The sequence below is a fragment of the Xenopus laevis genome, chromosome 4L, assembly GCF_017654675.1.
Source record: "Xenopus laevis strain J_2021 chromosome 4L, Xenopus_laevis_v10.1, whole genome shotgun sequence".
Classification (NCBI taxonomy): domain Eukaryota; kingdom Metazoa; phylum Chordata; class Amphibia; order Anura; family Pipidae; genus Xenopus; species Xenopus laevis.
This window is the reverse complement of record NC_054377.1, coordinates 119,759,312-119,787,250: the sequence shown is the minus strand read 5'-3', so window position 1 is coordinate 119,787,250 and position 27,939 is coordinate 119,759,312. Positions and strand designations below refer to the sequence as shown.

At 40.2% G+C, this 27,939-nt stretch overlaps 1 protein-coding gene across 2 annotated transcripts; it reads right to left on the bottom strand.

Moving 5' to 3' along the window:
* Positions 1 to 112: 112 nt before the first annotated feature.
* On the bottom strand, positions 113 to 26,100 carry adsl.L (adenylosuccinate lyase L homeolog). 2 transcript variants are annotated; one of them, XM_018256494.2, is made up of 14 exons: positions 25,866 to 26,100; positions 25,282 to 25,504; positions 20,855 to 21,058; positions 20,524 to 20,568; positions 20,366 to 20,445; positions 17,473 to 17,644; positions 15,380 to 15,426; positions 7,686 to 7,776; positions 6,670 to 6,739; positions 6,031 to 6,178; positions 5,392 to 5,482; positions 4,423 to 4,512; positions 2,298 to 2,474; positions 113 to 259 (listed from the first exon to the last, which is right to left on the bottom strand). In XM_018256494.2, the coding sequence occupies exons 2-14, from the start codon at positions 25,489 to 25,491 to the stop codon at positions 173 to 175; spliced, it is 1,512 nt and encodes a 503-aa protein (XP_018111983.1). In that variant the 5' UTR covers positions 25,492 to 25,504; positions 25,866 to 26,100; the 3' UTR covers positions 113 to 172.
* Positions 26,101 to 27,939: the final 1,839 nt, after the last annotated feature.

Below are 27,939 nucleotides of genomic sequence, written 5' to 3'. Positions count from 1 at the left end.
ATAAAATGCCCTGTATTGACAGAACAAACATGCCATGAACATTTGACATAGGGCAGCACTCACACAGGGAAAGCGCAAGCTCGAAAGGCACATCATTTATTTCTACAACCGATCAGTGAAATTCAGGTCTTTATTTTATCTGCAAAATAAATATATTTCTGATTGATGCATTTCACAGCTCCAGCTCCATCTTCACATCCATTTTACTTTGGTATGGGCTCAGCAGTGGAATCACCTCTTCCTTTAAAAACTTCAGCACCTACAGACAGGATATTTGTATTGAGAATCAAAGTCCACGTGTTCTACAACCCCATGGCACATTACCATAAAACAAACCGTTTTGTAGTCCACCTTTGAGTTAACTTTTAGTATGATGTAGAGAGTGATATTCTGAGACAATTTGCAATTGGTTTTCATGTTTTATTATTTGTAGTTTTTTAGTTATTTAGTTTTTTATTCAGCAGCTCTCCAGTTTGCAATTTCAGCAATCTGATTGCTTGGGTCCAAATTGTCCTACTAACCATGCACTGGATTGAATAAGTGACTGGAATATGAATAGGAGAGGACGTGCATAGAATGAAGAGTAATAAAATGTAGCAATAATACATTTATAGCTTTATAGAGCATTTGTTTTTTAGATGTGGTCAGTGATCCCCCATTTGAAAACGGGAAAGAGTCAGAAGAAGAAGCTAAATCATTATAAAACTATAAAAAATAAACAATGAAGACCAATTAAAAAGTTGCTTAGAACTGACCCTTCTATGACATACTAAAAGTTAACTGAAAAGTGAACCACCCCTTTAAATAATGTTTTCGATCTGAACTATTAAGTTATTTATTTTACCATTGTCAAATTTCCTTATAAAACTTAGCACAACAGGTCTAGTGCTGGAAACCCCACAGCAACCTGTTTGGTCCCTGCTGAACGCTAGGATAATCTATATGTATGAGATTCTCTAGGTTTCTCCCATAATCCTGTAACTAAATATTGTTCTATTTAGGGGCTAAATGAGCTTAGGCTCATGCTGAAGGATAAACTATATAGGTGGGAACAGGATGTTACCAGTACAGGGATGGGATAAGTTATCCAGAAACCCATTATCCAGATACCCATTATTCAGAATGCTCTGAATTACGTCAAGGCCGTCTCCCATAGACTTCCTTTTATCCAAATTTTTAAAAATGATTTCCTTTTTCTCATAAATAATAAAATGGAACTTGGTCCAAACTAAGATATAATTAATCCTTACTGGATTAATATATTACTTGGTAAGGTGTATTTAATGTTTATATGATTTTCTAGTAGACTTATTGTATGAAAATCCAAATCACAGACAGATTCGTTATCCCAAAGCTCCAGGTCCCGAGCATTATGGATAACGGGTCCCATACCTGTATTATAATTTTCTCCTGAAATCACTACTTGGACATAGGTGTGTGCTGGCTTTAACCGCCACCAGGTGGCAGCAAAAACTCTTTCAATGTCTCTCATTTACAGTGTATTCCAGGCAAACAATTGCAGAAACGTATTTCCCAGATGAGGGAAGAAGCCTGCACCCCAAAGGGACTGACATTTTGTATATGTTGCAAAATTCATTATCTCCAGCACACCAAAATGGCACAGAAACCAGTGAAGTGACCCAAAGTAATACTACATATAAAACTGGGGTTTTTATTATTTTCATACATTAGGGGTGGTTCACCTTTAAGTTAATTTAAATGTGTCTAATTCTAAGCAACTTTTTAATTGAACTTCATTTTTTCTTTTTTATATTTTTTGAATTATTTACCTTCTTCCGACTCTTTCCAGCTTTCAAATGGGGGTCACTGACCCCCATCTAAAAAGAAACGCTGTGTAAAGCTACACATTTATTGTTATTGCTACTTTTTATTACTCATCTTTCTATTCAGGCCCTCTATTTGTATACCCGTCTCCTATTAAAATAATGGCATAGTTGATATGGTAATTTGGACCCTAGCAACCAAACTGAAAAGCGAAATAACTCAAAAAACACAAATAATGAAAAAAATGAGGATCAGTTGCAAATTGTCTCAGACTATCACTCTCTATTACATCATAATAAGAGTTAATTTAAAGGTGAACAACCCCTTTAATTCTCGACTCAAAAATGTGCAGATGGGTCTAAGAGTTAAAGGTCAACAAAAAGCCAAATTCATTGGGGGAGTTAATTTCTTATGTTTGCCACTTAGTCCCCAAGTGATGTAAGCAGCTGTAACATAAAATTAATTGGCTACACGTCCCTATAAGTCAATGCCGAGATAGCGCTCTGTCTGACCTGCTGAGGTGCCCGGCCTATGAAGGACTTCGGATCAAGCAGCTGTTCCAGGTGAGCGTGAATTGGGGCAAAGTAAGAATCAGATTGGATTCTGAAGATAAGGTCATTGTCTCCTCCTTCTTGCTTTACCACGGCACCTGCTTGCTGGGAGAGAACTCGGATTCGCTCATGGCAGTCCTTGGACACAGGTAAAGAACAGAAGGGGAGATTTGATCAAAACCATTAACAGAACAACTTGCATAAACAAAAAAGTGCTGCTTGTAACATATCCTAATTAGCCAGCTTTTACTGTGCAAATGAGAAATGTGCATTTAATCCTTTCCACTGCCTATAGCAAACTGGAATATTCAATTGATGGATGATTAATACTTTCATAGAATCGCAAAATCGATATGAGTTTCTCACAAACATTGTTTGTGCAAAGGTTTTGTTTTTTTGCATTGCACATATGTGAATCTTATACTGCTTACACGGAAGAGAAACGTATTAGTATATGTGCATTTGTGGACACTGTCTGAATATACTAAAGTATATGTGGTGCAGAAGGAAATATTAATTTAGCATTAATTTCAGCATTCATCAGAAACTTTCACGAAGGATGCGGCCAAATCCCAAAATAGTGAATTTGGTGCATCCCTAGAAATAACCTCATAGATGGTAGAAGACAAATGAGAAAAGTTAAAATGATGTTTAGAACTTATTGATGATCTATTAAGCATTAAATTAGCAGTTCAATTCTGCTTTAGGGATTTGAGTTTGTCAGCTCCATAAAGTTGATGGCGATTTTCTTTTTTTAAAGGGGACCCGTCACCCGAAAAAAGATTCATAATCCTATTTTATCACATCAGTCAAGCAAAATGAACTTTATTTACACTATATAAATTATTTGAATCTTGTTTCCTTCAGTCTGGGAATTCAAAATTACAGCAAGCAAGCAGGAGCCATTTCAGAATCTTGTTTGTGCACCAGAATGGGGGACCCGTCCCCATGCCCTGGCTACACGATTAAACAGTGAAGAGAATGGGGGAGTGTGGGGAGAGCAGCAATTTCTAGGAAGTGCTGAATGGAAAGTGAAAGTAATTGTCTGACCCGCCTCTATGCCCAGGGCATAGAGGAGGGGCAGAGAATATTTGATTGACAGCTGAAATGTTTAAATGAGCTTACAACATCTATGAATGCTGTGATAAAAAATAGAAATTGGATTTCATGTTTAATTTGAAAAGGACGTTTATTATACAGCTTTTTGTGTCTGGGTGACAGGTCCACTTTAAATGTTTTTATTTGTAACATTTTAGAACAAACAAATACACACAAACATGAGGTTCTACATAGTCTGCATCAGTGCTTTATATGCAGTTATTTTAGTTAAGTGTTGGTAACTGAAATTATGCATGTAATAGTGATGTGTAGGCCGGCCTAAAACCCACGGGTAGGGCGGGTTCAGGCTGACCTCACAAGATTTCTGGGTTGCAGGCGGGTTCGGATTGATTTCTTCCTGCCCGCGACCTTACTCTGCTAGTGTTCACCTCCGGTAGCCGGTCGGAGTGGGCAGGTTAGGGTCGGATGCGGTGTTTTTTTTTTGTTCACTAGCACATCACTACCATGCAACCCTGCCCTCAGATATCAGTACCTCAGATAGACATACATAGCTTACATCAATCAGTAGCCTAAATCTAACCTCTCTATACTTTGTCTTATTTCTGCGGGCAGCACTCTGCAACAGGTCCGGACTGAGAATTAAAATAGGCCCTGGCATTTCAGGTACACAGAGGCCCAATCGGCCTACACAGAGGCCCAAACAGCCCCCACCAGCCCACTAAATACGGATTGTCTATGGCATCTTACAGCAGCCCGTGTGGCATTTGCCAGAACCCACAGATTGCCAGTCCAGGTCTGCTCTACAACATACGTAAATATTGGCAAGGTTTAACCATTTAGTAAGTATTGAGGAGGATTGTGGCATCCAGCGCTGCATTATGCATTTCTTGGTATAGAACAGCAGGGTGCAGAACAGGCTCTTGCACCATTTCTACATAAGCCCAACTGAATGAGCCCATGTCAAGAGGGGGTATGAAGGTGGTTAGAAAGAACTAGAGACCAAAGAGGTGATGAAAACATGACTGACCTGCCTGTTTCCTCCATTCTTCACCATCGCCATGATGATATTTTCTGTTGCCATGAAGGGCAGCTCTTGACGGATTCTCCTTTCAATCACCTAGCCAGAGAAAGGTTAAATTGCAGTGACAGACATTTTGTTTAGGGTGCCATACTCTGCCTGTCCTATGCTCCCTGTGTGTGCCATACTCCGCCTTCCCTATGCTACCTGGGGCCCCTAAAGTGTTTAATCGTGTCCTGGGTGTTGCTGTTTTATCCACAGGGTAGGAGGGTGCATAAGGATTTAAGGGAATGTTTTAATATGACTTAAATTTGTGCTACCACCATTAATGTGGACATGGTCTTAAAAGTTCTTGTGGTAACATGGGTGTGGTTTAAAGTGGGTATGGTATAAAAACAGTGGTTGAGTGGTCTACACTGACTTCAGTTTTCCGCCCTCCACCAGGTAGGCCAGAAAAAAATCCGGCCCTTGGTACCACAGAAGTTGGACAGCAATCCTTGACTGGCAGTAACAGGTCACTTTCTTGTAGACTGATTTCCATTGTTTTTTTTTGGAAGGGTTCCTTTAAACCACAATCCAAAAAATGCTACTTTATAACTTTCTATGGTCTCATGAAATAAGAAAACTAACCTCTAAAGACAATTGTGTTCTTCCAAGGAATATAAGATGTTTCACACACAGTTTAGAACAGTTTAGAGAGTCGGCGACCCCCCCTCCCAGAGCTGCTTCAGAAGATGAAAAATGAAACTTCTTATTATGCTTCAATATTAGAAATAGTGTCAGACACAGAAAACAGAATGTAATTGGGAAAAAGTATATTTCTGGTGAACTATCTGAAACCAACTGAAATAAAAAAAAGTGTTGGAAGGTAATCAACCCCTTTAATATAATAAACGTGTTTCATTTAGCTACAGTTTATAATGCATGCAGCATGGAGGAGGAAAATCAATGGGTATTGATTCATGGGTACCATCTTACTTTTGGATACACCACCAATCCTTCCGAGATGTTCTGCAGAGTACTAAGAATGATATCTGCAGTGAGAAAGGCTTCCGCCAAACATATTCGCCTGGGGAGAAAAAAAAACACATACGTGGATGGTGATTTCTCAGGATTACAAGATTTAGTGATGTTTCATTGATGGTATTCAAGCACATAGGCACCTTATAGGTCATAAATGAAAACAAGCTCAGGAAACGAAGAAGGATAGGAGATAATTAATTGGTTCTCCTTAATATCTGTGTGCTTTTTGAATTATTTAATTTTTTGTGTGCAGCTTGGAATTTTACCAGGTATCTGGAAGGATGCTGAGGTTTAATTACTCTAGCAACCAGGCAGCAGTTTAGAAGCAGGTAAAGTGAGTGGGAAGGGACTGCTGGCAGAGAAGGCCATTTTGAGTGCTACAATTCTTCTTGAGACGAAAGCAGCAATCAAAATCCCCTGTATTCCCACAGTATCTTATGAGTGGGAATTTAATGTGGGGCATTGACTTGGTAGCAGAGAGATGTCAGCTCTACTCTCATTTCGTTCCTTGCCAGGCTGGACGTGGATAGTCCAGCAGAAGGCTGTCAAATTTGTATTTAGGCCAAATCTATAATCTTACTAAATGTCAGTTACCGGTTGGCGCTATCATCTAGTGTGCGTTCAAACCATTGAACTGAGGCAGTCTGCAGCGGGTTCATGATGAGTGTCATAAGGTGGCGAGCCAAGCTGCAGCAGCGTTCCGAGCGCATGGGGTTTCTCTTGTAGGGCATAGCACTAGATCCTGACAGGAAAGAGTAAAACAGTCAAACTCCATATGAATCTGTATCACAATCTCCTGGCATACTTAACCCATAGGTCTTTCAGTACATTGAAAGAGTAGTAAGGCCAAGGGCACATTGGGCTGAGGAAAAATGTATGGCAAGAATTTGCACTCTCCTGTGCTTGCACCCAAAACCCATGAGTTGGTACAGGTGCAGACATTTCTGTGCCAAAATCTGCTCCGTGTGCCATCACCCAGGCCAACACAATGGTTGCGGGTGCAGGCACAGAAGAGCACTGATTCAACCATAGGGTCTAATTCTCAGTCTGCATTTATCCACATGCTCACAATCTGCTCAGTGTGCCCTTGGCCTAAGGGTTGGTTATACTGCCTGCACAACACTGAATATACATGTAGAGAGATACAAAGATATGCATCTAAATACAGTACATCATACCTTACAATGCTTAGTAGCTGCAGCACAAAGGATAACGGATATGAAGATATCTTACCGATCTGTTCTTTCTCAAATGGTTCTTCAAGCTCTTTCAGGTTTGCCAGTAAACGGATATCAGTGCATATCTGGAAAGGGAGAGTATCTGTTACACCTTTAGATATTCCTTTTGAATGAATGATATAAAATCGTACTACTATCTAAATCACTCTACAACCTAACAAAGAGATGCAGCAGCCCAAGTTCCAGCCTGAGAGAACAGATCCACTCCTTTCCCCAGCTCTGCACTGAAAAGTACAGCTTCCACTTGCGCGGAAGCCGTCAAAGCAGTCATTTCCAGGCCAATCTCTGAATCTGTGTGCCTGCACTAAAGTGGAAGTTCTGCCATTTTCTTTTGTATGACGTTTCAAGAGTTCAATAGGATTAAATTATAAAATGTCTGGGTTTCACCCATAATCAGCACTTTACATGCTAAAAAACTGGGCAGCACTAATTTATACCCTACAGGGTTTATTGCTCTACGGTGTATGCACTTGTCCATATTGTATTACATCCAACTTTATTCAGATTTGAAAGTTCAAGTAATTAGGGCCTCTTAGCGGTCAGTATCAATATTTATTGTTGTCAGTATGGTAACGTTTAGTGCACAAGTAGCAAAACAATGCAAATATACAATTCTTATAATTATACAGGGCACAACTAGGGGTGCATCGGTTCGGTATTTGGCCAAATCTTTTGTGAAGGTTTCGGGGGTTCGGCCGAATACAAAATAGTGGACACAACTGCACACAGTTCAGTAGGGTGAACATTAAATTGCTTTTAATAATGTTGTAGGAGACTCCCAAGACAAGTCATAATACTATGCTGCGTTATCTACCTCAGATAAATGCTACAATGAAATATGGTACATGTCTCTTTCATGTATAATGCACAGTATGAAGGTGCTTTCATATTAGATGCAGATTAATTTGGAATACAGTTACAGGAATTCAACAAATTGTAGTTACTGGAGCGGTGTATAGTAAATATGCTAAATATGTAAATAGCTTCAATACACATAGCAGTTTATCATACCTTGTGAACAGTCGCCCCTAAACTGGCCAGGACAGACACCACCTCTACATCTACCTTGCGGCTGTAGGTTTGCCCAGTCACTATATAGGCCCTAAGAGAAAACACAGTATGACAAATCCATGTAGAATCCTATATCTTAGGTGCTACTTATTATATACGGACTATAAATTAACAGCAACAGCAATCCATACCAATTGCCTTCAGGGTGTCAGTGATTTTTTTTGTAAAAAACAGATATGTTCTTACTGCAACTGAACAGGATAGTGTGACATATTCAAAGGTGTATGACCCACTGGCTTTATAGGGAATAATTATGTTACCTATTGATGCACTATACTACAATGCCTTGCAAAAGTATTGACCCCCTTGGCTTTTTACCTATTTTGTTACATTCCAACCTGTAATTTAAATGTTTCTTAATCTTATTTTATGTGATGGAGCTGCACAAAATAGTCTAAGTTGGTGAAGTGAAATGAGAAAAATATATAAAAAAAGAATAAATAAAAACTAAAAAACTGGAAATTGCCATGTGGTACCACAACAAACCTGCCAAGAGAGGGCCGCCCACCAAAACTCACAGATCAGGCAAGGAGGGCATTAATCAGAGAGGCAGCACAGAGACCAAAGGTAACCCTGAATGAGTTGCAGAGTTCCACAGCAGAGACTGGAGTATCTGTTCATAGGAAAAGTAAGAAAACACTGGCACAGCATGGGTTGCTTCTAGCAGGGAAATCCCTTGCTCATTTATTGCGGATGCAACGTTTCGGGGCGTAACCCCTTTGTCAAGCATACAGGATGTTCAATGAGCAGAGTATTTAAAGGATTACAAATTAAGCTCTAATTGGCAAACATAATTACTTTGAAAACTCAAAAAATTAACAAAAAATTAAAAAGCGAAAAAAGATAGAAAAAAGACCATAATTCAGAGGTGAATAATATCAACCAACGAAAAAATATTCCATCAAACGAAATAATTGTCCAAGGTAGTGAAAATGTCCTTCCATAAAAATTGTGAAATATCCTTCAAAAAAAGTAAAGTGTCCATATGATAATACATAATTATTTCAAATTACCCCACTAGCATTTAAAAAATAAACTTGGCTTAATGGGCAAAAAATTCCAACATAATATTATGAAGTATCTTTCCAAGTAGATTAAAAGTATCCAAACAGTGTAAAATTGTGTCAAAACAGTGTTAATCTCAAGTGCATATACAATGTGTCATTTTCCATAAATTACATAAAATTACTTTTCAGGGAGCAACAAGTAACAATAAATACTAAGATTACAATGCTAGTGCAAAATGTATAAAAATTACAATATAATAAAAAAAATTTAATAAATTTTCAATCAACCACACAATTGGTATGTTAACTATAAAAAAAGTTTAAATATTTACTTATTTGAAGATTAATAACAATTCACTTCTATCTTACCCTACATAAATGGAGAGAAGAGAACCTTTCCCTGAGGCATAGCTCGGCAGATAGCTTATCTAAAAGGGAAAAATAATTATAATTAATACACAATGCTTATAAAAAACAACTCATAATAAATTCGTCATTTAACCCTTTTGGATGGCGTGTTTGCAAAAACCAGATCCAATAACACTCTCTCTGGAGCAGTGTTTTCTTTAAATCCATGCCTGGTTTTGGACTAACTTTTTCTAATATTTGCCACCGTAGTTGGGAAAGTTGGTGGGCATGAGAATGAAAATGTTTAGCGAGTAAAGTTTCACCTTTAAATTTTTCTTTCTGTTCGTGGATCCCTGTGGTAACTGGTGGTGGACGGTAGGTGCAGATGGTAGATTTATGTTCGTTTAACCTTAATTTTATGGCCCTGCTCGTTTGTCCTATATACAGTAATCCACATGGACATTTTATGCTATAAATTACGTCCTTGGTATCACACGTAAAAAAACCTTGTATTGCGTGTTTGGTACCTTGGTGTGGATGAATTACAAACGATCCAGGGGTAATAGCATTGCAGTGACCACAATTTCTACAAGGGTATGTTCCACACCTTTGGGTCCCCAAAAGTGTACACATTCCCTGCTTTCTCTTTGGTTTTTTCTTTATCAATTCGCCGATATTTCTGCCTCTCCTATATGAAAATAGGGGTGGTAAGCCAAACAGGTGCCCATATTTTTGATCAGTACCTAGGATATTCCAGTGTTTTAAAATGATATTCCTAAATTTTTTGGAATTTGTATCATACGAAGTTATAAAGGGAATTCTGTGTATTTTAGGCCTACCTTTTGGTTTTCTAACGAGGGCCTCTTCCCTAGGGATCAATTCCACCTCCCTTCTAGTATCCATAAGTGCAGCTTGGTCATAACCTTTTTCTGCAAAGCGTTGTACCAAAGTCAGGGAATCTGATTTAAATAATTCAGGTGTGGATGTGATCCGTTTTACCCGCATTAACTGGCTTTTTGGTAACCCTTTAAATACACCTGGTGGATGGAAACTAGTAGGTCTAAGCAAGTTGTTTCTATCAGTGGGTTTACTGTATAACGAAGTAGTCAGTACCCCATCCACCACCTGAATATTCACGTCCAAAAAATGTAATTTAGAGGGATCTGATTCGCAAGTAAATTTAATGGTAGGGTGGACACTGTTTAAGTGACAGACAAATTCCTTTAACATCTTAGGAGGCCCTGTCCAAAAAAAGAACGTATCGTCTACATATCGCATGTATTCATAAATGAATTGATTATATATAGGATGGGAGAAAATAAACGATTTTTCAAACTTATCCATAAATATGTTGGCATATGCGGGTGCCATGTTGGCACCCATGGCACAGCCTTGCAGTTGCAAAAAATATTCTTCATTATATGTAAAATAATTTTTGGACAAAACCAACTCAAGTAATTGACAAATGAATGTAACCCTATAATTAGGGAGGTTTAAATCAGACAAGTAATCACGCATGCAATCAATGCCTTCAGAGTGGGGTATAGAAGTGAAAAGATCCTTGACGTCCAAGGAACATAACAGAAAATTATCAGATGGTAGATTCAAGCTATTCAGTCGTGTTAAAAATTCAGTGGTATCTGTAAGGCAAGGTTTCAGCGATGGTAAAGCCTGTTGGAGGAACATATCAATGTAAATGGCCGGAGATTGCCATAGTGAGCCCACGTTTGAAACAATGGGTCTCCCGGGGGGATTGTCTAAACTTTTGTGTACTTTTGGCAAAAAGTACACATATGGTATTCTTGGTTGCTGTGTAAATAATAAATGTGACACCTCATCTGTTATTAATCCTTCCATTACAGCAGCATTAAGTACAATATTCAATTCATTTTTGAATTTGACAGTAGGATCCCCATATAATTTTTTATAATGAGACATATTTTGTAATTGACGCTGGGCCTCTGCTTCATATGCAATTTTATCCAGTATCACAGTACCCCCTCCTTTGTCGGCTTTAGTAAGGATGATATCAGGATTATCTTGTAATGTTTTCAATGCATTATACTCAGTAACTGAAATATTTTTTGTACATTTCTTGCTAGTTTTCGTTAAATGCTTACTGATATCAGCCATTACTACAGTTTCAAAGGTGTCAATCGCAGGGAAGGACCCTAAAATTTTTTTATTATATTGTAATTTTTATACATTTTGCACTAGCATTGTAATCTTAGTATTTATTGTTACTTGATAATCCTGATATCATCCTTACTAAAGCCGACAAAGGAGGGGGTACTGTGATACTGGATAAAATTGCATATGAAGCAGAGGCCCAGCGTCAATTACAAAATATGTCTCATTATAAAAAATTATATGGGGATCCTACTGTCAAATTCAAAAATGAATTGAATATTGTACTTAATGCTGCTGTAATGGAAGGATTAATAACAGATGAGGTGTCACATTTATTATTTACACAGCAACCAAGAATACCATATGTGTACTTTTTGCCAAAAGTACACAAAAGTTTAGACAATCCCCCCGGGAGACCCATTGTTTCAAACGTGGGCTCACTATGGCAATCTCCGGCCATTTACATTGATATGTTCCTCCAACAGGCTTTACCATCGCTGAAACCTTGCCTTACAGATACCACTGAATTTTTAACACGACTGAATAGCTTGAATCTACCATCTGATAATTTTCTGTTATGTTCCTTGGACGTCAAGGATCTTTTCACTTCTATACCCCACTCTGAAGGCATTGATTGCATGCGTGATTACTTGTCTGATTTAAACCTCCCTAATTATAGGGTTACATTCATTTGTCAATTACTTGAGTTGGTTTTGTCCAAAAATTATTTTACATATAATGAAGAATATTTTTTGCAACTGCAAGGCTGTGCCATGGGTGCCAACATGGCACCCGCATATGCCAACATATTTATGGATAAGTTTGAAAAATCGTTTATTTTCTCCCATCCTATATATAATCAATTCATTTATGAATACATGCGATATGTAGACGATACGTTCTTTTTTTGGACAGGGCCTCCTGAGATGTTAAAGGAATTTGTCTGTCACTTAAACAGTGTCCACCCTACCATTAAAATTACTTGCGAATCAGATCCCTCTAAATTACATTCAAATATTCAGGTGGTGGATGGGGTAATGACTACTTCGTTATACAGTAAACCCACTGATAGAAACAACTTGCTTAGACCTACTAGTTTCCATCCACCAGGTGTATTTAAAGGGTTACCAAAAAGCCAGTTAATGCGGGTAAAACGGATCACATCCACACCTGAATTATTTAAATCAGATTCCCTGACTTTGGTACAACGCTTTGCAGAAAAAGGTTATGACCAAGCTGCACTTATGGATACTAGAAGGGAGGTGGAATTGATCCCTAGGGAAGAGGCCCTTGTTAGAAAACCAAAAGGTAGGCCTAAAATACACAGAATTCCCTTTATAACTTCGTATGATACAAATTCCAAAAAATTTAGGAATATCATTTTAAAACACTGGAATATCCTAGGTACTGATCAAAAATATGGGCACCTGTTTGGCTTACCACCCCTATTTTCATATAGGAGAGGCAGAAATATCGGCGAATTGATAAAGAAAAAACCAAAGAGAAAGCAGGGAATGTGTACACTTTTGGGGACCCAAAGGTGTGGAACATACCCTTGTAGAAATTGTGGTCACTGCAATGCTATTACCCCTGGATCGTTTGTAATTCATCCACACCAAGGTACCAAACACGCAATACAAGGTTTTTTTACGTGTGATACCAAGGACGTAATTTATAGCATAAAATGTCCATGTGGATTACTGTATATAGGACAAACGAGCAGGGCCATAAAATTAAGGTTAAACGAACATAAATCTACCATCTGCACCTACCGTCCACCACCAGTTACCACAGGGATCCACGAACAGAAAGAAAAATTTAAAGGTGAAACTTTACTCGCTAAACATTTTCATTCTCATGCCCACCAACTTTCCCAACTACGGTGGCAAATATTAGAAAAAGTTAGTCCAAAACCAGGCATGGATTTAAAGAAAACACTGCTCCAGAGAGAGTGTTATTGGATCTGGTTTTTGCAAACACGCCATCCAAAAGGGTTAAATGACGAATTTATTATGAGTTGTTTTTTATAAGCATTGTGTATTAATTATAATTATTTTTCCCTTTTAGATAAGCTATCTGCCGAGCTATGCCTCAGGGAAAGGTTCTCTTCTCTCCATTTATGTAGGGTAAGATAGAAGTGAATTGTTATTAATCTTCAAATAAGTAAATATTTAAACTTTTTTATAGTTAACATACCAATTGTGTGGTTGATTGAAAATTTATTAAGAAAATTTATTAAAATTTTTTTATTATATTGTAATTTTTATACATTTTGCACTAGCATTGTAATCTTAGTATTTATTGTTACTTGTTGCTCCCTGAAAAGTAATTTTATGTAATTTATGGAAAATGACACATTGTATATGCACTTGAGATTAACACTGTTTTGACACAATTTTACACTGTTTGGATACTTTTAATCTACTTGGAAAGATACTTCATAATATTATGTTGGAATTTTTTGCCCATTAAGCCAAGTTTATTTTTTAAATGCTAGTGGGGTAATTTGAAATAATTATGTATTATCATATGGACACTTTACTTTTTTTGAAAGATATTTCACAATTTTTATGGAAGGACATTTTCACTACCTTGGACAATTATTTCGTTTGATGGAATATTTTTTCGTTGGTTGATATTATTCATTTCTGAATTATGGTCTTTTTTCTATCTTTTTTCGCTTTTTAATTTTTTGTTAATTTTTTGAGTTTTCAAAGTAATTATGTTTGCCAATTAGAGCTTAATTTGTAATCCTTTAAATACTCTGCTCATTGAACATCCTGTATGCTTGACAAAGGGGTTACGCCCCGAAACGTTGCATCCGCAATAAATGAGCAAGGGATTTCCCTGCTAGAAGCAACCCATGCTGTGCCAGTGTTTTCTTACTTTTCATGTGGATCTTGAGGTAGCCAAATGCCTCCTTCACTGAGCACCTGGGATTCGATTTGATTGGGAAGGCCAGGGTGTGCTAGGGTTATTTCTTTTCTGTATCTGTTCATAGGACCACAATAAGCCGTACACTTCATAGAGCTGGGCTTTATGGAAGAGTGGCCAGAAAAAAGTCTTTACTTAAAGTTAAAAATAAGAAGGCACGTTTTGAGTTTGACAAAAAGCACGTGGGCGACTCCCCAAATGTATGGAGGAAGGTTCTCTGGTCAGATGAGACTAAAATCTAACTTTTCAGCCACCAAGGAAAATGCTTTGTCTGGCGCAAACCCCACACATCCCATCACCCCAAGAACACCATCGCCACAGTGAAACATGGTGGTGGCAGCATCGTGCTGTGGGGATGTTTTTCAGCAGCAGGGACTGGGAAACTGGTCAGAGTCGAGGGAAAGATGGTGCTAAATACAGGGATATTCTAGAGCTAAACCTGTGTCAGTCTGCCTGTGATTTGAGACTGGGACGGAGGTTCACCTTCCAGCAGGACAATGAGCCGAAGCATACTGCTAAACTGCAACACTCCAGTGGTTTAAGAGGAAACATTTAAATGTGTTGGAATGGCCTAGTCAAAGTCCAGACCTCAATCCAATTGAGAATCTGTGGTCAGACTTGAAGATGTTCACAAGTGGAAAACCATCCAACATGACTGCGCTGGAGCAGTTCTGCCTTGAGGAATGAGCAAAAATGCCAGTGGCAAGATGTGACAAGCTCATAGAGACTTATCCAAAGTGACTTGCAGCTGCAATTGCCACAAAAGGTGGCTCTACCAAGTACTGACTTTAGGGGGTGAACAGTTCTGCACGCTGAAGATTTCTGTTATTTTGTCTTATTTGTTGTTCTGCTTCACAATAAAAAATAAAAAAAAACATCTTCAAAGCTGTAGGCATGTTCTTTACATGAAATGGTGCAAACTCTCAAACAATCCATTTTAATTCCAGGTTGTAAGGCAACAAAACATGAAAAATGCCACGGGGGTGAATACTTTTGCAAGGCACCCGAAAGGCAAGTTGCATGTTGAGTATTGTTTGTGTGCATGTATTTAGTCCATCTCAGTATGGCACAAATTAGGTACCAGTACTAAGAGAACAAAGACATGGCTAAATATGGAAAACCAAAGTTTATGTTGTAAATCCATATAAACAATACTGCAAAGTAATTCAGTAAGAAAGGATACATAAAAATGTAATTTATTGATGGAGCCAGTACCTTTTAAATCCTGCCATGGAAGTAACCATTCTGTCTAACTCCTCCACCTGTTGAGGAAAACAGCTTCTGTGAAACATAGGATTTCAATTGATGAACACACACACACCCCCACCCCCACACACCCCCGCACCCACTCACCCACCCTACTGTAAACACCCATGAAGCAATGACAATAGCCTGGAACAGGTGAGCTTAACTATGCAAAAGTATACCTGCTGGGACCCCAGACACTGGGTGACTTGGGTATAAAGATTTAGGTGAAGTGGGCTAAGGCCTACATGTAGTATCAGTCTCTCGTCACTGGCCTCACTGATAATTTCAGTACAGGTATGGGATCCTTTATCCAGAAACCCATTATACAGAAAGCTTCGAACTACAGAAAGGCTGTCTCCCCTAGGCTCCATTTTCTAAAATAATCCACAATTCTAAAAATGATATCCTTTTTCTGTGTAATAATAAAACAGTACCTTGTACTTGATCCAAACTAAGATATAATGAATCCTCATTGGAAGCAAAACTACCCTATCAAGTTTATTTAATGTTTACATGGTTTTCTAATAGACAAAGGAGAAGGAAACCCTGCAGAAAAAACCCCGTACCCCCCACCTCACTTAAGACACCCCTCCCTCCTCCTCCCAGGCTAACTGGGAAATGCCCCATACTTTATACTTACCCCTCGGCGCAGATTCTAGCAGCTGACTTCACGGCATAAATCATCCGGGTCCTCGGTAAACTGACTGGGAGATTATGTCTGCGCAGTTGGAGCAATTTGCCGGTTTTCGACAACTGCGCATGCCCCGAAATTGACGGAGATTGCCCAGTCAGCTTAATGAGGACCCAGAAGATGGATGCTGTGAAGACAGCTGCCAGAATCTGCGAAGAGGGGTAAGTAAAGTATGGGGCATTTCCTCGGGGGGGGTGCAGTTAGCCTGGGGGGAGGGGGTCTCCGTGGGGTGGGAGGTACAGGTTTTTTTTTTCTACAGGGTTTCCTTCTCCTTTAAGGTATGAAGATCTAAATAACGGAAAGATCTATTATCCAGAAAGCCCCAGGTCCCGAGCATTCTGGAGAACAGGTCTCATACCTGTACTTATATGATCAGGTGCAAGTAGTTCTGATTTTTCATTCTCCCAAACACATTAGAAAGTGCAACTTCTATAAATATTTCAGGTCACCATGTATAGCAGTTTACTAGCTGTGCAAGAAAGACTAATTCAATATAAAGTCTTCCACCAGCTTTATACAACTCCTTTAAAGTGATGGGCAAAGGGGATGTTGATACCAGTCCCAGGCATGGAAATCCAATGGCTAACTTTTAACATATGATCTGGGCCTGTCCAGTAATAGCTTCCTTCTGGTATCAAGTAACGGCCTCCTTAGCGACTACCCTAAATATCTCACAAGTACTTTCCCCCAGTGTGTCTTTTGGGTATAGTGGACCACTTAGTGCCCACCGCCCATACAAGTTAGATGTTTTATGCTAAAAAATGTATAATAATGCCCCGGATGGAGGCCACCCTTCCCACACTGGATCTAATAAACTCAATAATACCTAATTTTAAGCTCATATATGAAGCTAGAGGTAACGCCAGTAAATTTGACAAAGTATGAAGTTCTTGGTGGGATTCAGGCCAAGGAGTGGCCCCTTGAGATGACAATGCTAATCAAAGATGTATCTTTCCTGCATGTGTTAAACGGTGAATGTAGCTGCCATTTAAGTTCAAACAAAACTAGTGACTAAGTGTTGACTCAACAGATCTGTTTATTTCTTTGTTTTTGGTTAAAACAAAAAAATAAATAAATAAAACCTTTGAAAAAATAATAAATGCTTCAGGTCAACATAATTCTGTACCCTGAACAGATATAATGGCAAATGTTACCATTAAAATAAGTTTATCAAATTGTTCTAGATGAGGCAAAATACTGATGGCCAGTGTTCAAAATAAGACAAGGTTCTGAGAATGAAATCTTTAGATCATATGATGTTTTGGTAGCGTGAATTCTAGATCATGTGACATTCTGCTTTCTGCTTTGCATTATTAGTGCTGGATTGTAAGTAGAAATTATACAGATAAAGGAAAAAAGGTTTATGTACCTTGTCATGATCACCGTCAAAAAGCTGCAGGAAGCTGGCCTGTGTGCCTGTGGTGCCCTTCACTCCACGGAACCGGAGCTCATTCCTGGCTCGTTCCAAGTTACGCAGGTCCATGCACAAGTCCTGGAGCCAAAGGCAGGCGCGCTTCCCAACAGTTGTAAGCTGAGCTGGTCTGCAAACAAAGGGGTCACCACTTTTTATACACATTTATTTTTTTTTGCATAGAGGAGAAAGAAAACAAGATGAAGCATAAAATATGCAATATCCAATTCTGGTGATTTTAACAGAGTGAGCTCTAATACATCTTCTACGCAAAAGGAGCCCCCCCTATAAGATATATTGGATCTAACTGTATGAAGACAGAATGAAGAGAAACAGCTGGAGAGGAATAGTGAAGATAAACTTGATTATTTCAGAAATGGTAGAGAATTTGTAATTGATTATATTTCAGTATGCTGAAATATATAAAATTTTTATTTTCACGATAGCTTCCCGTTAAGGAATGGAGATCCCATAAAGCTCCTAAACTCAAATGAACCATATATACAACACCAAAAGATAAAATAGTATCTATGATCCCCTAGACATTGTTAGGCTGAGAGTTCCATCAATTTCCTGGTCATGGAATTAAAACGAAGGGATGTAAATCTTAAGGGCTGGCTTTATGTTATTCGCAGTTCAGTTCTATTTTTGCAGGGTAGTTATTATTCTGAATGGTTAGCAGACGTTTAAAAGTTGAATATGTGCCATTTGCTGTTGTAAAGCTATGGTGCTTGACATATAGCTGAGGTATAAGCAGTTCAGTTGGATATAACTTGGTGGATGACTGGTTAGAAACATTCTCTGACATCAGAGCGTGATACATATTAGGATGTACTGTAACTCTCTGGTTAATTACACTATTTTGCAACATATAGGAAATAAATGTAATGTCATTTTGTTCTGACTACGGGCCAATCAAGAGATTGCCTTAAGGTAGCCATACACTGACAGATAAAAGCTGCCGATATTGGTCTTTTAGACCGATTCGGCAGCTTATCTGTCTGTGTGGGGGGACTTCAGATAGGTCTCCCTGATCGAGATCAGGCCAAAAAAAATCGTCCGGATATCGATCGGGCAAGTTTGATTTTCCCTGCAATCGAGGACTGCATACGATAGTTGATGTGATCCTACGACCCGTCGGTGCCCATTTCCTTTGTTGTAATCCAAAAGTTTAGCTCTAGGGCCAAACAATCAGATTAACCCGATATCATCCTGCCTTTGGTGGGCATATCGGGTAAAAATATTGTGTATGGCCACCCTTAGGCAAGAGTCACGGCAGGGTCTCTGACGTGGTTCTGTCTAAATTGACTTGTCTCTGGGAGAAGCAAGCTGCCCACTACAGATTCTCACACCTTTCTGAGAAATTAGCACATGAGCTCTTGAAAAGTCATAGATGATATACTGGTAAGTGTCTGTGCCACCAAAACTATTAATGTGCATGAAATGGAAGAATGAGGATTCAGTCTTATTTTTTAGACCAATACCCGCACTTCTGCCCAATGTGCGTAAGTAACTTTCTATAGTGTATATTGTGCCTATCGTATATTGTTTGCTAACTCTCCTACTCCTTTCTCTACAGATAGTATGGCTGCTCTAGAATTTTTAAAATTACCTTGAAACTAATTTTTACTACATAAGGGTAAGATTATTCTTTACATTACTTGAGCAGCAGCTTTCATTTAGTTGCATTAAGTTTTCTCTTATGTGAAGCATACGAGCTTCAGGCAGGCTTCATGCAGTGGCAGGATTAAGTGCTTTTCACATCGTACTAGAGTCCTGCAGCGGGTCGGGTACCCGCAGGTTACCTGCAAAAACCTGTGGTACCCTGCGGGTTGAAGTTCCGGGTGCGCGTATAGACGCGGGGGTCAGCGGGTCCAAGCGGGTATAATGCGGGTTGCAGGTTTCAGATTGCAGGTACGGGTTCCAAAAAATGGACCCGCGCAGGACTCTTCCTCGTACTTTCTGGACACTTATGAACGCTGTTACACTTGTGAACTGAGATTGGGACATTCATGGGCTTTGATTGTTTAATCATAGAGTGTAAATTTTATATGCAGTTGGGATATTGCTATCACACTGCGGCTAGGCTGAAAAAATTACCCTCCTAGCATTGGACACATGCTTCATCACTGATTGGGGCTGGCGTTTCTGGGTTTAAAGTAAACAGTAACACCAAAAAAAAAAAATGAAGTGTTTTAAAGTAATGAAAACATCATGTACTGTTGCCCTGCACTGGTAAAACTGATCTGTTTGATTCAGAAACACTACTATAGTTCATATAAACAAGCTGCTATGTAACAATGGCGGAAACGGAAAAAAAGTCTATATGGCACAGGTTAAACAGTGGATAACAGATAACACTATTATGTTCTATTGAGCTTATCTGCTGTGTAACCTGAGCCTTTTCTCCTTTGAATGACTGCCCCCATTACTACACAGAAGTTTATATAAACAAAAGTAGTGTTTCTGAAGCAAACAGCAGTACAGGGCAACACTGCATCATATTTGTATTACTTCAAAATACTTTCATTTTTTGATGTTACTGTTCCTTTAAATTTGTGTGAGTTGTGTATTTGGTAAAATTTGAAAAAGCGATCCTGCTCGAAACGTTAATAAAATCACTTATACTTTTGCAGTAACTATCTGCGTATGACCAATTCTTGCCACATTTTTCTGCTGAACTATTAATTTGCCTGGCTTTTCCCCTGATCGAAGGCCAGTAAAAGGCAACAGTACAAGTTCACAAAATAAAAGGCCAGTGCCGCCATACTTGAATAGAGAGCCAGTGGATGCCGATTACAAATTCATTGCCGATAACAAATTCACAGTCAATGTAAGTTCTGTTACTCACTGGTAATGGGTAAATCCTAACGTTGGCATCTCTGCGTATTTTTCTGCAAAATCAGCCAAGCGGTTTAGAACTCGGGCCAGCTAGGATCCAGAAAAGAAATGGGAGTTAGCGAACAGAAAAAAGAGAAGCAGAAGCAACAGACACAGCACAAAATTTACCTTTGGAAGCAGCAGGTCAAAACCATCACGTAGAACAATCAGGTCCTAAGGGACAAAAACGACATTAATGAATTAATTGATGCATAATGTTACGTAGCTATAAACACTGCCTAGGGAATTGGCTAAGGCTTACACCATTTAGGTTGTTTGCTTGAAAAGAACATCCACAAAACCATTATTAACATGTATTTATATAGCGCCAACATATTGCGTAGCACTATCTGGTCCCTTATCATGTTGAGTATGTAGAAAACATAGATCAATAATGGCATGCTTATCATGTATGGACCTATAGGAAAGTCCTTGTCTGGGGTAGGAGGTGGATACTCACAGTGTTGTCTCCCACGTAGCAAGAAGTGGCACCAAGATGAATAACTGGGGCGGCTTTGGGGCAGCAGTGTGCAAAAGTGTGTACATGTGCCATGACGTCATGTCGCAAGCGCTTCTCTTCCTCAGCTGCCATCTTAAAGTCTATATTTTCCAGGTTGGCCTCCATCTCCTGGATCTGCTCTTCTGTAATCGGCAGCCCCAAACTCTACAAAAACAAAGGGAAACCGACTCAGTGTCTTGCGCAGGCAGTTTTTCCAGTTGCCTTTCATTCTAGTGATGTGCGGCCTGGCCCGATACCCGCAGGTCGGCTATCGGGCCGGTTGTGTGTGGCAGGCAGTGTGGCACTGCCAGTTACCAGCTTCCTATTTTTATAGACGTGGCCTTATCGCCCGACCCTTTTTGTGACGTCATCGAGGGGGCAGGTCGACGTGGGCCTATAAAAGGAACCTGGAAGTCACGGGCGAACGGGTTAGGGTCGGGGTAAAACCCGACCAGCACATCACTGTTTCATTCATTCAGTTAGTTGGAAAATTCTAAATAGACAAACAAAACAATCCCTTTAATATTAATAGTGTGTTTGATTTATTCAGAATATTTTTAATATGCCCAAGGCCAGGGCAACTTGAAGCAAGTCTTTGGCATTGCAACAGCACCACACAACATCAGCTGATTTAGTAGTACAAAATGGAGTCCTTCCAAAAGCGGTTTACAAAGATATGTGCAAATACACACTCCTCTATAGTTCTGCCTTACACCAATCTGCCAGTTAATAATGGGTGGGCTGGCAAAAAAACATGACGGCATTCATTATTTATATACCCACACCCGGCCAGCCCATCTCGGACATCACCAGATGGGGTGGGTCAGGCTGGTGCATGTATATAAAAAAGCCAAGGGCAAGTGGCCACTGAAGGAGTTCAGGGTGCAGTAATTTCACATGTGGGGTGGGCACAGTTCAGCCTGACACCTAAATATTTTTCCTGATGGGTGCCTCGCAGATGTTGTACAGAAAGCTCCAAATTACCGGCAGGCCTTCTACCATAGAGTTCATTTTAAGTATATAATTTTTTTTTTTTTTTAATTATCTTTCTATAATAAAACAGTAACTTGTACTTGTAAACCAAGCTGTATGGATCCATATTGGTGGCAAAACAATCCTCAAGGTAGAATCTGCTATCAAGCCCCCTTTCCTGCTACAGCACCTACCTGAAACTTTAACCTGGCCCTGGACAGCACAAACTGGAAGTGATGTCACCAGCAGATGTAAGCGAATGTCACTCCAGAGGTGGATCAACGAGGTCAGGGGGAAAAAAGTTACTTTAAAGGGATACAGTCATGGGAAAATGTTTTTTTTTTTCAAAATGCAGCTCTTAATAATGCTGCTCCAGCAGACTTATGAAATGAAATTCCTTTTTCAACTGATTTTTTATATTTAATTTCAAAATCTGACATGTGACTTGTGCTCTATTAAACTTCAGTAACTCTTTACTGCTGCACTGCAAATTGGATTGATATCACCCCCTCCCTCCACCCGCCAGCAGCCTAACAACAAAACAATGGGAAGGTAACCAGATAACAGCACTCCTTAGTAAAAATCCATGTCCCACTGCAACTCCTTTAGCTACATTGAGTAGAAAACAAAAAAAGCAGTTCCATAGTGCAGCACTGGCTGTTTCTGAAAGCACATGACCAGGCAAAATGACGTGAGATGGCTGCCTACACACTAATATTACAACAAAATACATATACATATATATCAGGAATGACATTTTACATGGTAGAGTGAATTTGCAGTGTAATTTAGAAATAAAAACAACAACATAAAAATCATGACAGAATCCCTAATTTTCAGGGGAGGAGGGGGAATGTGAGCTTACAAACGTATGTTCAGACAATTGGGTTATTTCTGCCAAAAACCCAACCACTTTGCAGAAATTCTTCGGGTACACTACCCGACGTGGGACTCTAATTCAAGGTCTGGTGGAGAGCGGGTGATTAAGTGTGGGTGTGGCCAAGGGTAAGCACCAGACCCCCTGAAGAATTTTTTGGGGGGATGGGGGCTTTGTCGCTTGTACTTATGCCTTTGACCTGAAGGAAGCCCAAACAGACCATGGTCCCAGTTTCACTATATGGCATCTGTACCAAGGAGAAGTTGGAAAACAATATTACTGTTATTATTATTAATAATACGTATTCCTAAATGCTGTGCAATAAATGTTTGTACACATTACACATACATTATATAAACCAATAACCCACCCAAGAGGTAAAGAGGACTCTGCTCACAGAGTTACAGAGTTAACAATCTACTAAAATAACTGAAAGCTAGACTTTGTCTAATGGTCTTCTATGGCGCTCAAATGGTTAAAACACAGCGCAGTGTGGGTTATACTCGGGCCCAGAAATGGCAACAGATCCCCTTGTGACTCCAGATAGTTTGCAGCAAATGCCACCCCCAGTCTGTCTAAAAATAACATGTAGAACATGTAACTACCACCCTGCCCTTTAGACAATTTCAATTAACCCTTTAATTATTTGAAGAAACACTAAAAACTTTCCATGTTATACTCTTCTAAAACAAAATGGTTTCAATAAGGCTTTATTAGCCAGTCAGTATAAAGTAAAAACAGAGCAGTGCAAGTAATATTGTGATTTACTATAACCCAAACATGAGATTTATCTAGGGTCATGGCCTTCCTCTCTTGGAGTTCTGTAAACCATTATATATATATGGCACGATCATTTCAGTAGAAGCAAGTGATTATGAAAGAAGTGAGCTAGGAAATCTGGAGAGCTGTTTGTAGCTGTTGGCAGCTCTATAGGATATATGATCAATCCTCCTGCATCACTGGAGCTGTCAGTGGGGATCACTATACTGTTCTGTGACATGGGACACTGATACAATTGAAGACTTTTCTACAAATACTGCACACAAGGTACAGCTTTAGGCCTTTGGCTGGTTTGTACTTTGGAAACCAGCCAAAGTTTTTTCTCGCCCTAATGTGCCAAGCCTGCGTCTCCCAATGTATATTGGGTAATGTAGTTTTTGTTTAATTTGCCAAGTTTAATGAAAGACTACAATACCCAGCATGCAATGGGACTGACTTGTGTAGAAGTCGGGAGTTCATACATTCTCACATTTTCCAGTAACTTTTCCTCAATTACAAACAATTTTGGGGCAAAAATCTGCTGGCCGCCAAAATGTCTAGAGGTTGACCTGTTTTACCAATATTTATTAAAACTGTATATGTTTTAGAGCATTATGGGCCCCTATACCTCCTGGGCCCCTCTCTGTAGTTACATGGGCAAATCTGGTTTTTTAGACTTTTTTCCACTGGTTCTGTAGCTGACTTTGGCTGGTTTTGAAAATTAGACCTGGCAACCCTGCTTGTGGGTGGTGGTGTGAGTGAGTACTTGTGCAGGAGAGTGTAAGGGAGTGAGTACATGTGCGGGAGAGTGTAAGTGAGTGAGTGAGTACATGTGCGGGAGAGTGTAAGTGAGTGAGTACTTGTGCAGGAGAGTGTAAGGGAGTGATTGAGTACTTGTGCAGGAGAGTGTGAGTGAGTAAAATTAGACCTGGCAACCCTGCTTGTGGGTGGTGGTGTGAGTGAGTACTTGTGCAGGAGAGTGTAAGTGAGTGAGTACTTGTGCAGGAGAGTGTAAGTGAGTGAGTACTTGTGCAGGAGAGTGTAAGTGAGTGAGTACTTGTGCAGGAGAGTGTAAGTGAGTGAGTACTTGTGCAGGAGAGTGTAAGTGAGTGAGTACATGTGCGGGAGAGTGTGAGTGAGTACTTGTGCAGGAGAGTGTGAGTGAGTACTTGTGCAGGAGAGTGTAAGTGAGTGAGTACTTATGCAGGGGAGTGTAAGTGAGTGAGTACTTATGCAGGAGAGTGTGAGTGAGTACATGTGCGGGAGAGTGTATGTGAGTGAGTGAGTACTTGTGCAGGAGAGTGTGAGTGAGTACTTGTGCAGGGGAGTGTAAGTGAGTGAGTACTTATGCAGGGGAGTGTAAGTGAGTGAGTACTTATGCAGGAGAGTGTAAGTGAGTGAGTACTTGTGCGGGAGAGTGTATGTGAGTGAGTGAGTACTTGTGCAGGAGAGTGTGAGTGAGTACTTGTGCAGGAGAGTGTAAGTGAGTGAGTACTTGTGCAGGAGAGTGTGAGTGAATATGCACAGATAACTTAGAAGTGTCTCAAGTGGTGCCTTTAGTACAGGCCAAGGTCAGGGGGAGTCAGATAAGTGACGCACATGACACGCCGGGGGAGCAGAAAGAGCAGACACAAGAGTTTGGCACTTCATGAATACGCACCGTTAATTGATACACACAGGAAGGTGCAAACACAGTACAGGACTGAGTGACATTACACTACTGGTTCTACTTTCCCCATCTCTCACACATCCATGCCCCGTTCCCCTCACATTCGCTTACCCGTTCGGCCTGCGCCAGCCATAACCAAAGCCGTCTCCACGTCTGAAATTTCTTACTGTCGCTGAAGTTGAAGGCCATCTCCCGGCTCGCGTACCTGGACACAAGCGGCGAACGATACCTCATAACTTCTTCGGGCCCGGGAGTCAGCGGGGAGACGCTGCCAGTAATCCGGGTATTGGAGTCCATGCTTAGCCCACTGCTCCCGTCCATGCTTCAAGATGTTCTGCCCACACAGGAGACAGAATGAAAGAACTAAGCGGCTTGCCACCTCCAAAATGGTATTAATTAAAAGCCTCTCGAAGGCTGCCATCTTGCGTGTGGCAAACACAGGTTAGTTAAATGATTAGAAAACTTTTCGCTTACAGTTTTCTGAAGCTTCAACTACTGGAGAAAAACAAGTTTATGCACTATAGCATATTAAACTGAAAGCTTGTAAGTGACAGAGAACTATTCCACAGCATCATAAATATCTCTTAAAGGTAAACTACACCCCTAGAATCAGGGCCGCTATCAGGAGGGCACAGGAGGTACAGCTGTACCGGGCCCAGGCCTGAAGGGGGGCCCAACTGTGTTACACTTTTCACCTTAACAGCGCCGAAGGTCACCTGGTCTTGTGCAGCTGAAGATCCGAAGCCGCGCCAAAGACCTGCTGCTCAATTGTCACTCACTAAGCTCTGTCCGGCCAGGCAAGTAGTACACTCTCCTGCTCTTCCGGTGCTGCAGACACGAGGCTGAGGCTGATGTGGGCGTGTATGAGAGGGAGGGAGGGGGAAAGGAGCAGAAGCTTTTAACCCTGCAACTCCAGAGCAGTGGAGAAGAGTCAGTTATTGTAACATTGGCACTGGGAGCCTCTCTTTCCAGCCTGTATTTGTGTAATTATCTTTGCACCAGCCTAGTGTTGCTGCCATTCTATCCTACTATGTCTGTTGTACCTTATTATTTGGCAGATCTTTCTAGTGCTCATGTTGCTTGCTTATTCTATCAGTTAAAAAAAAAGTTTACACTTACAATTTTTTAATAGAACCATAAGCAGCATTACTAAAGAAATAATAAACCTAGCTTGAAGGTCAGTTAAAGGAGAAGGAAACCCCCTGGGCGCAAAAATCCCTCCCCCCTCCCCTGTGTTGCCCCCCCCTCCCTCCTCCCCCCTGGCCTACCTGTTCCCCCGGGCAAATGCCCCTAACTTGTTACTCACCCCTCTGAGCAGGTCCTGTCCACGGAGTTCACAGGCGGCATCTTCTCCCGAGCGGTCTTCTTCCTGGATTAATCGGCATCTTCTGGCGCATGCGCAGTAGGAGCATTTACCGGTACAGATCTAGTGTGCATGCATCGAATGTCACGAAGTGAAATCGGAAAACTTTGTGACTTTTGGCGCATGCGCAGTAGATCCGTACCGATAAATGCTCCTACTGCGCATGCGCCGAAAACGCCCGTCAAAGCAGGGAGAAGATCGCTTGGGAGAAGATGGCGCTTGTGAACTCCGTGGACAGGACCTGCGCAGAGGGGTGAGTAACAAGTTAGGGGCATTTGCCCGGGGGGACAGGTAGGCCGGGGGGGGGGGCAACACAGGGGAGGGGGGAGGGTTTTTGCGCCCAGGGAATTTCCTTCTCCTTTAAAGGGGTTGTTCACCTTTAAATTGACTGTTAGTATGATGTAGAGAGTCATATTCTGACACAATTTGTAATTGTTTTTTATTTTTATTATTTATGAGTTATTTAGCTTTTTATTCAGCAACTCTCCAGTACCATTTCTGTAATCTGGTTGCCAGGGTCTAAATTCCCCTAGCAACCATGCACTGATTTAAATAAGAGACTGGAATATGAATAAGGGAGGACCTGAATAGTAACAAGTAGCAATAACAATAAACTTGTAGCCGTACAAATCATTTGTTTTTAAATGAGATCAGTGACCCAGTTGAAAAGTTGCTTAGAACTGGCCATTCTATAACATACTGAAATTTAACCTAAAGGTGAACCACCCCTTTAAGGTAAGAAAGGGGGAAATATATATTTGCTGCCCTAGATATTTAGAGTGACAGAATTACTGATGTAATTCCAAAGTTTGGACCTTCCAGGGGGGCCCTTTCCAAAAGATGGACCTTAAAGAGAAACTAACACCAGAAATGTAACCTTCTTTTACATCAATCATAATATTGTCTTTGCTGAAGACCCAAAGCAGCGCAGGAGAGCACGAAAATACTCGAAGTTGAAGTCCTGAAGCCACAAAAAGACCCGAAGTTACGAAATTAAACTGAAGGAGCTGAAGAAGAACCTAGGATAAGTTCCACTGAACAGGTCTCTGAGGAAATGTTGTATCACGAAACGCGTCAGACCTCAGATGCTATGTTTATTAGATTAATACTATGTCGAAATAAAGTGCATGATTTTACTATTGATCTGGAGATAAGCTATTATTTTTGATACCCAGGAGTGCGCTGCCTTCATATTACTGTCTTAAGTTCCAGTGAACACCAATGTTTTATTTTATTGAACCCCTGGCCAACAATGTTTTTTTTTAATTTTAATAGGGGCCCTGGCACCAATGTTTTTTTAAAAACTTGTGATTTAGCGGTTTACGGTTTTTAGCGCTGGTGTCTGTGTGGACTTTTTACTGTGGTGTGGGATTGCCGGGATCTGGGGTGGGCGGGGCCAGGGGATC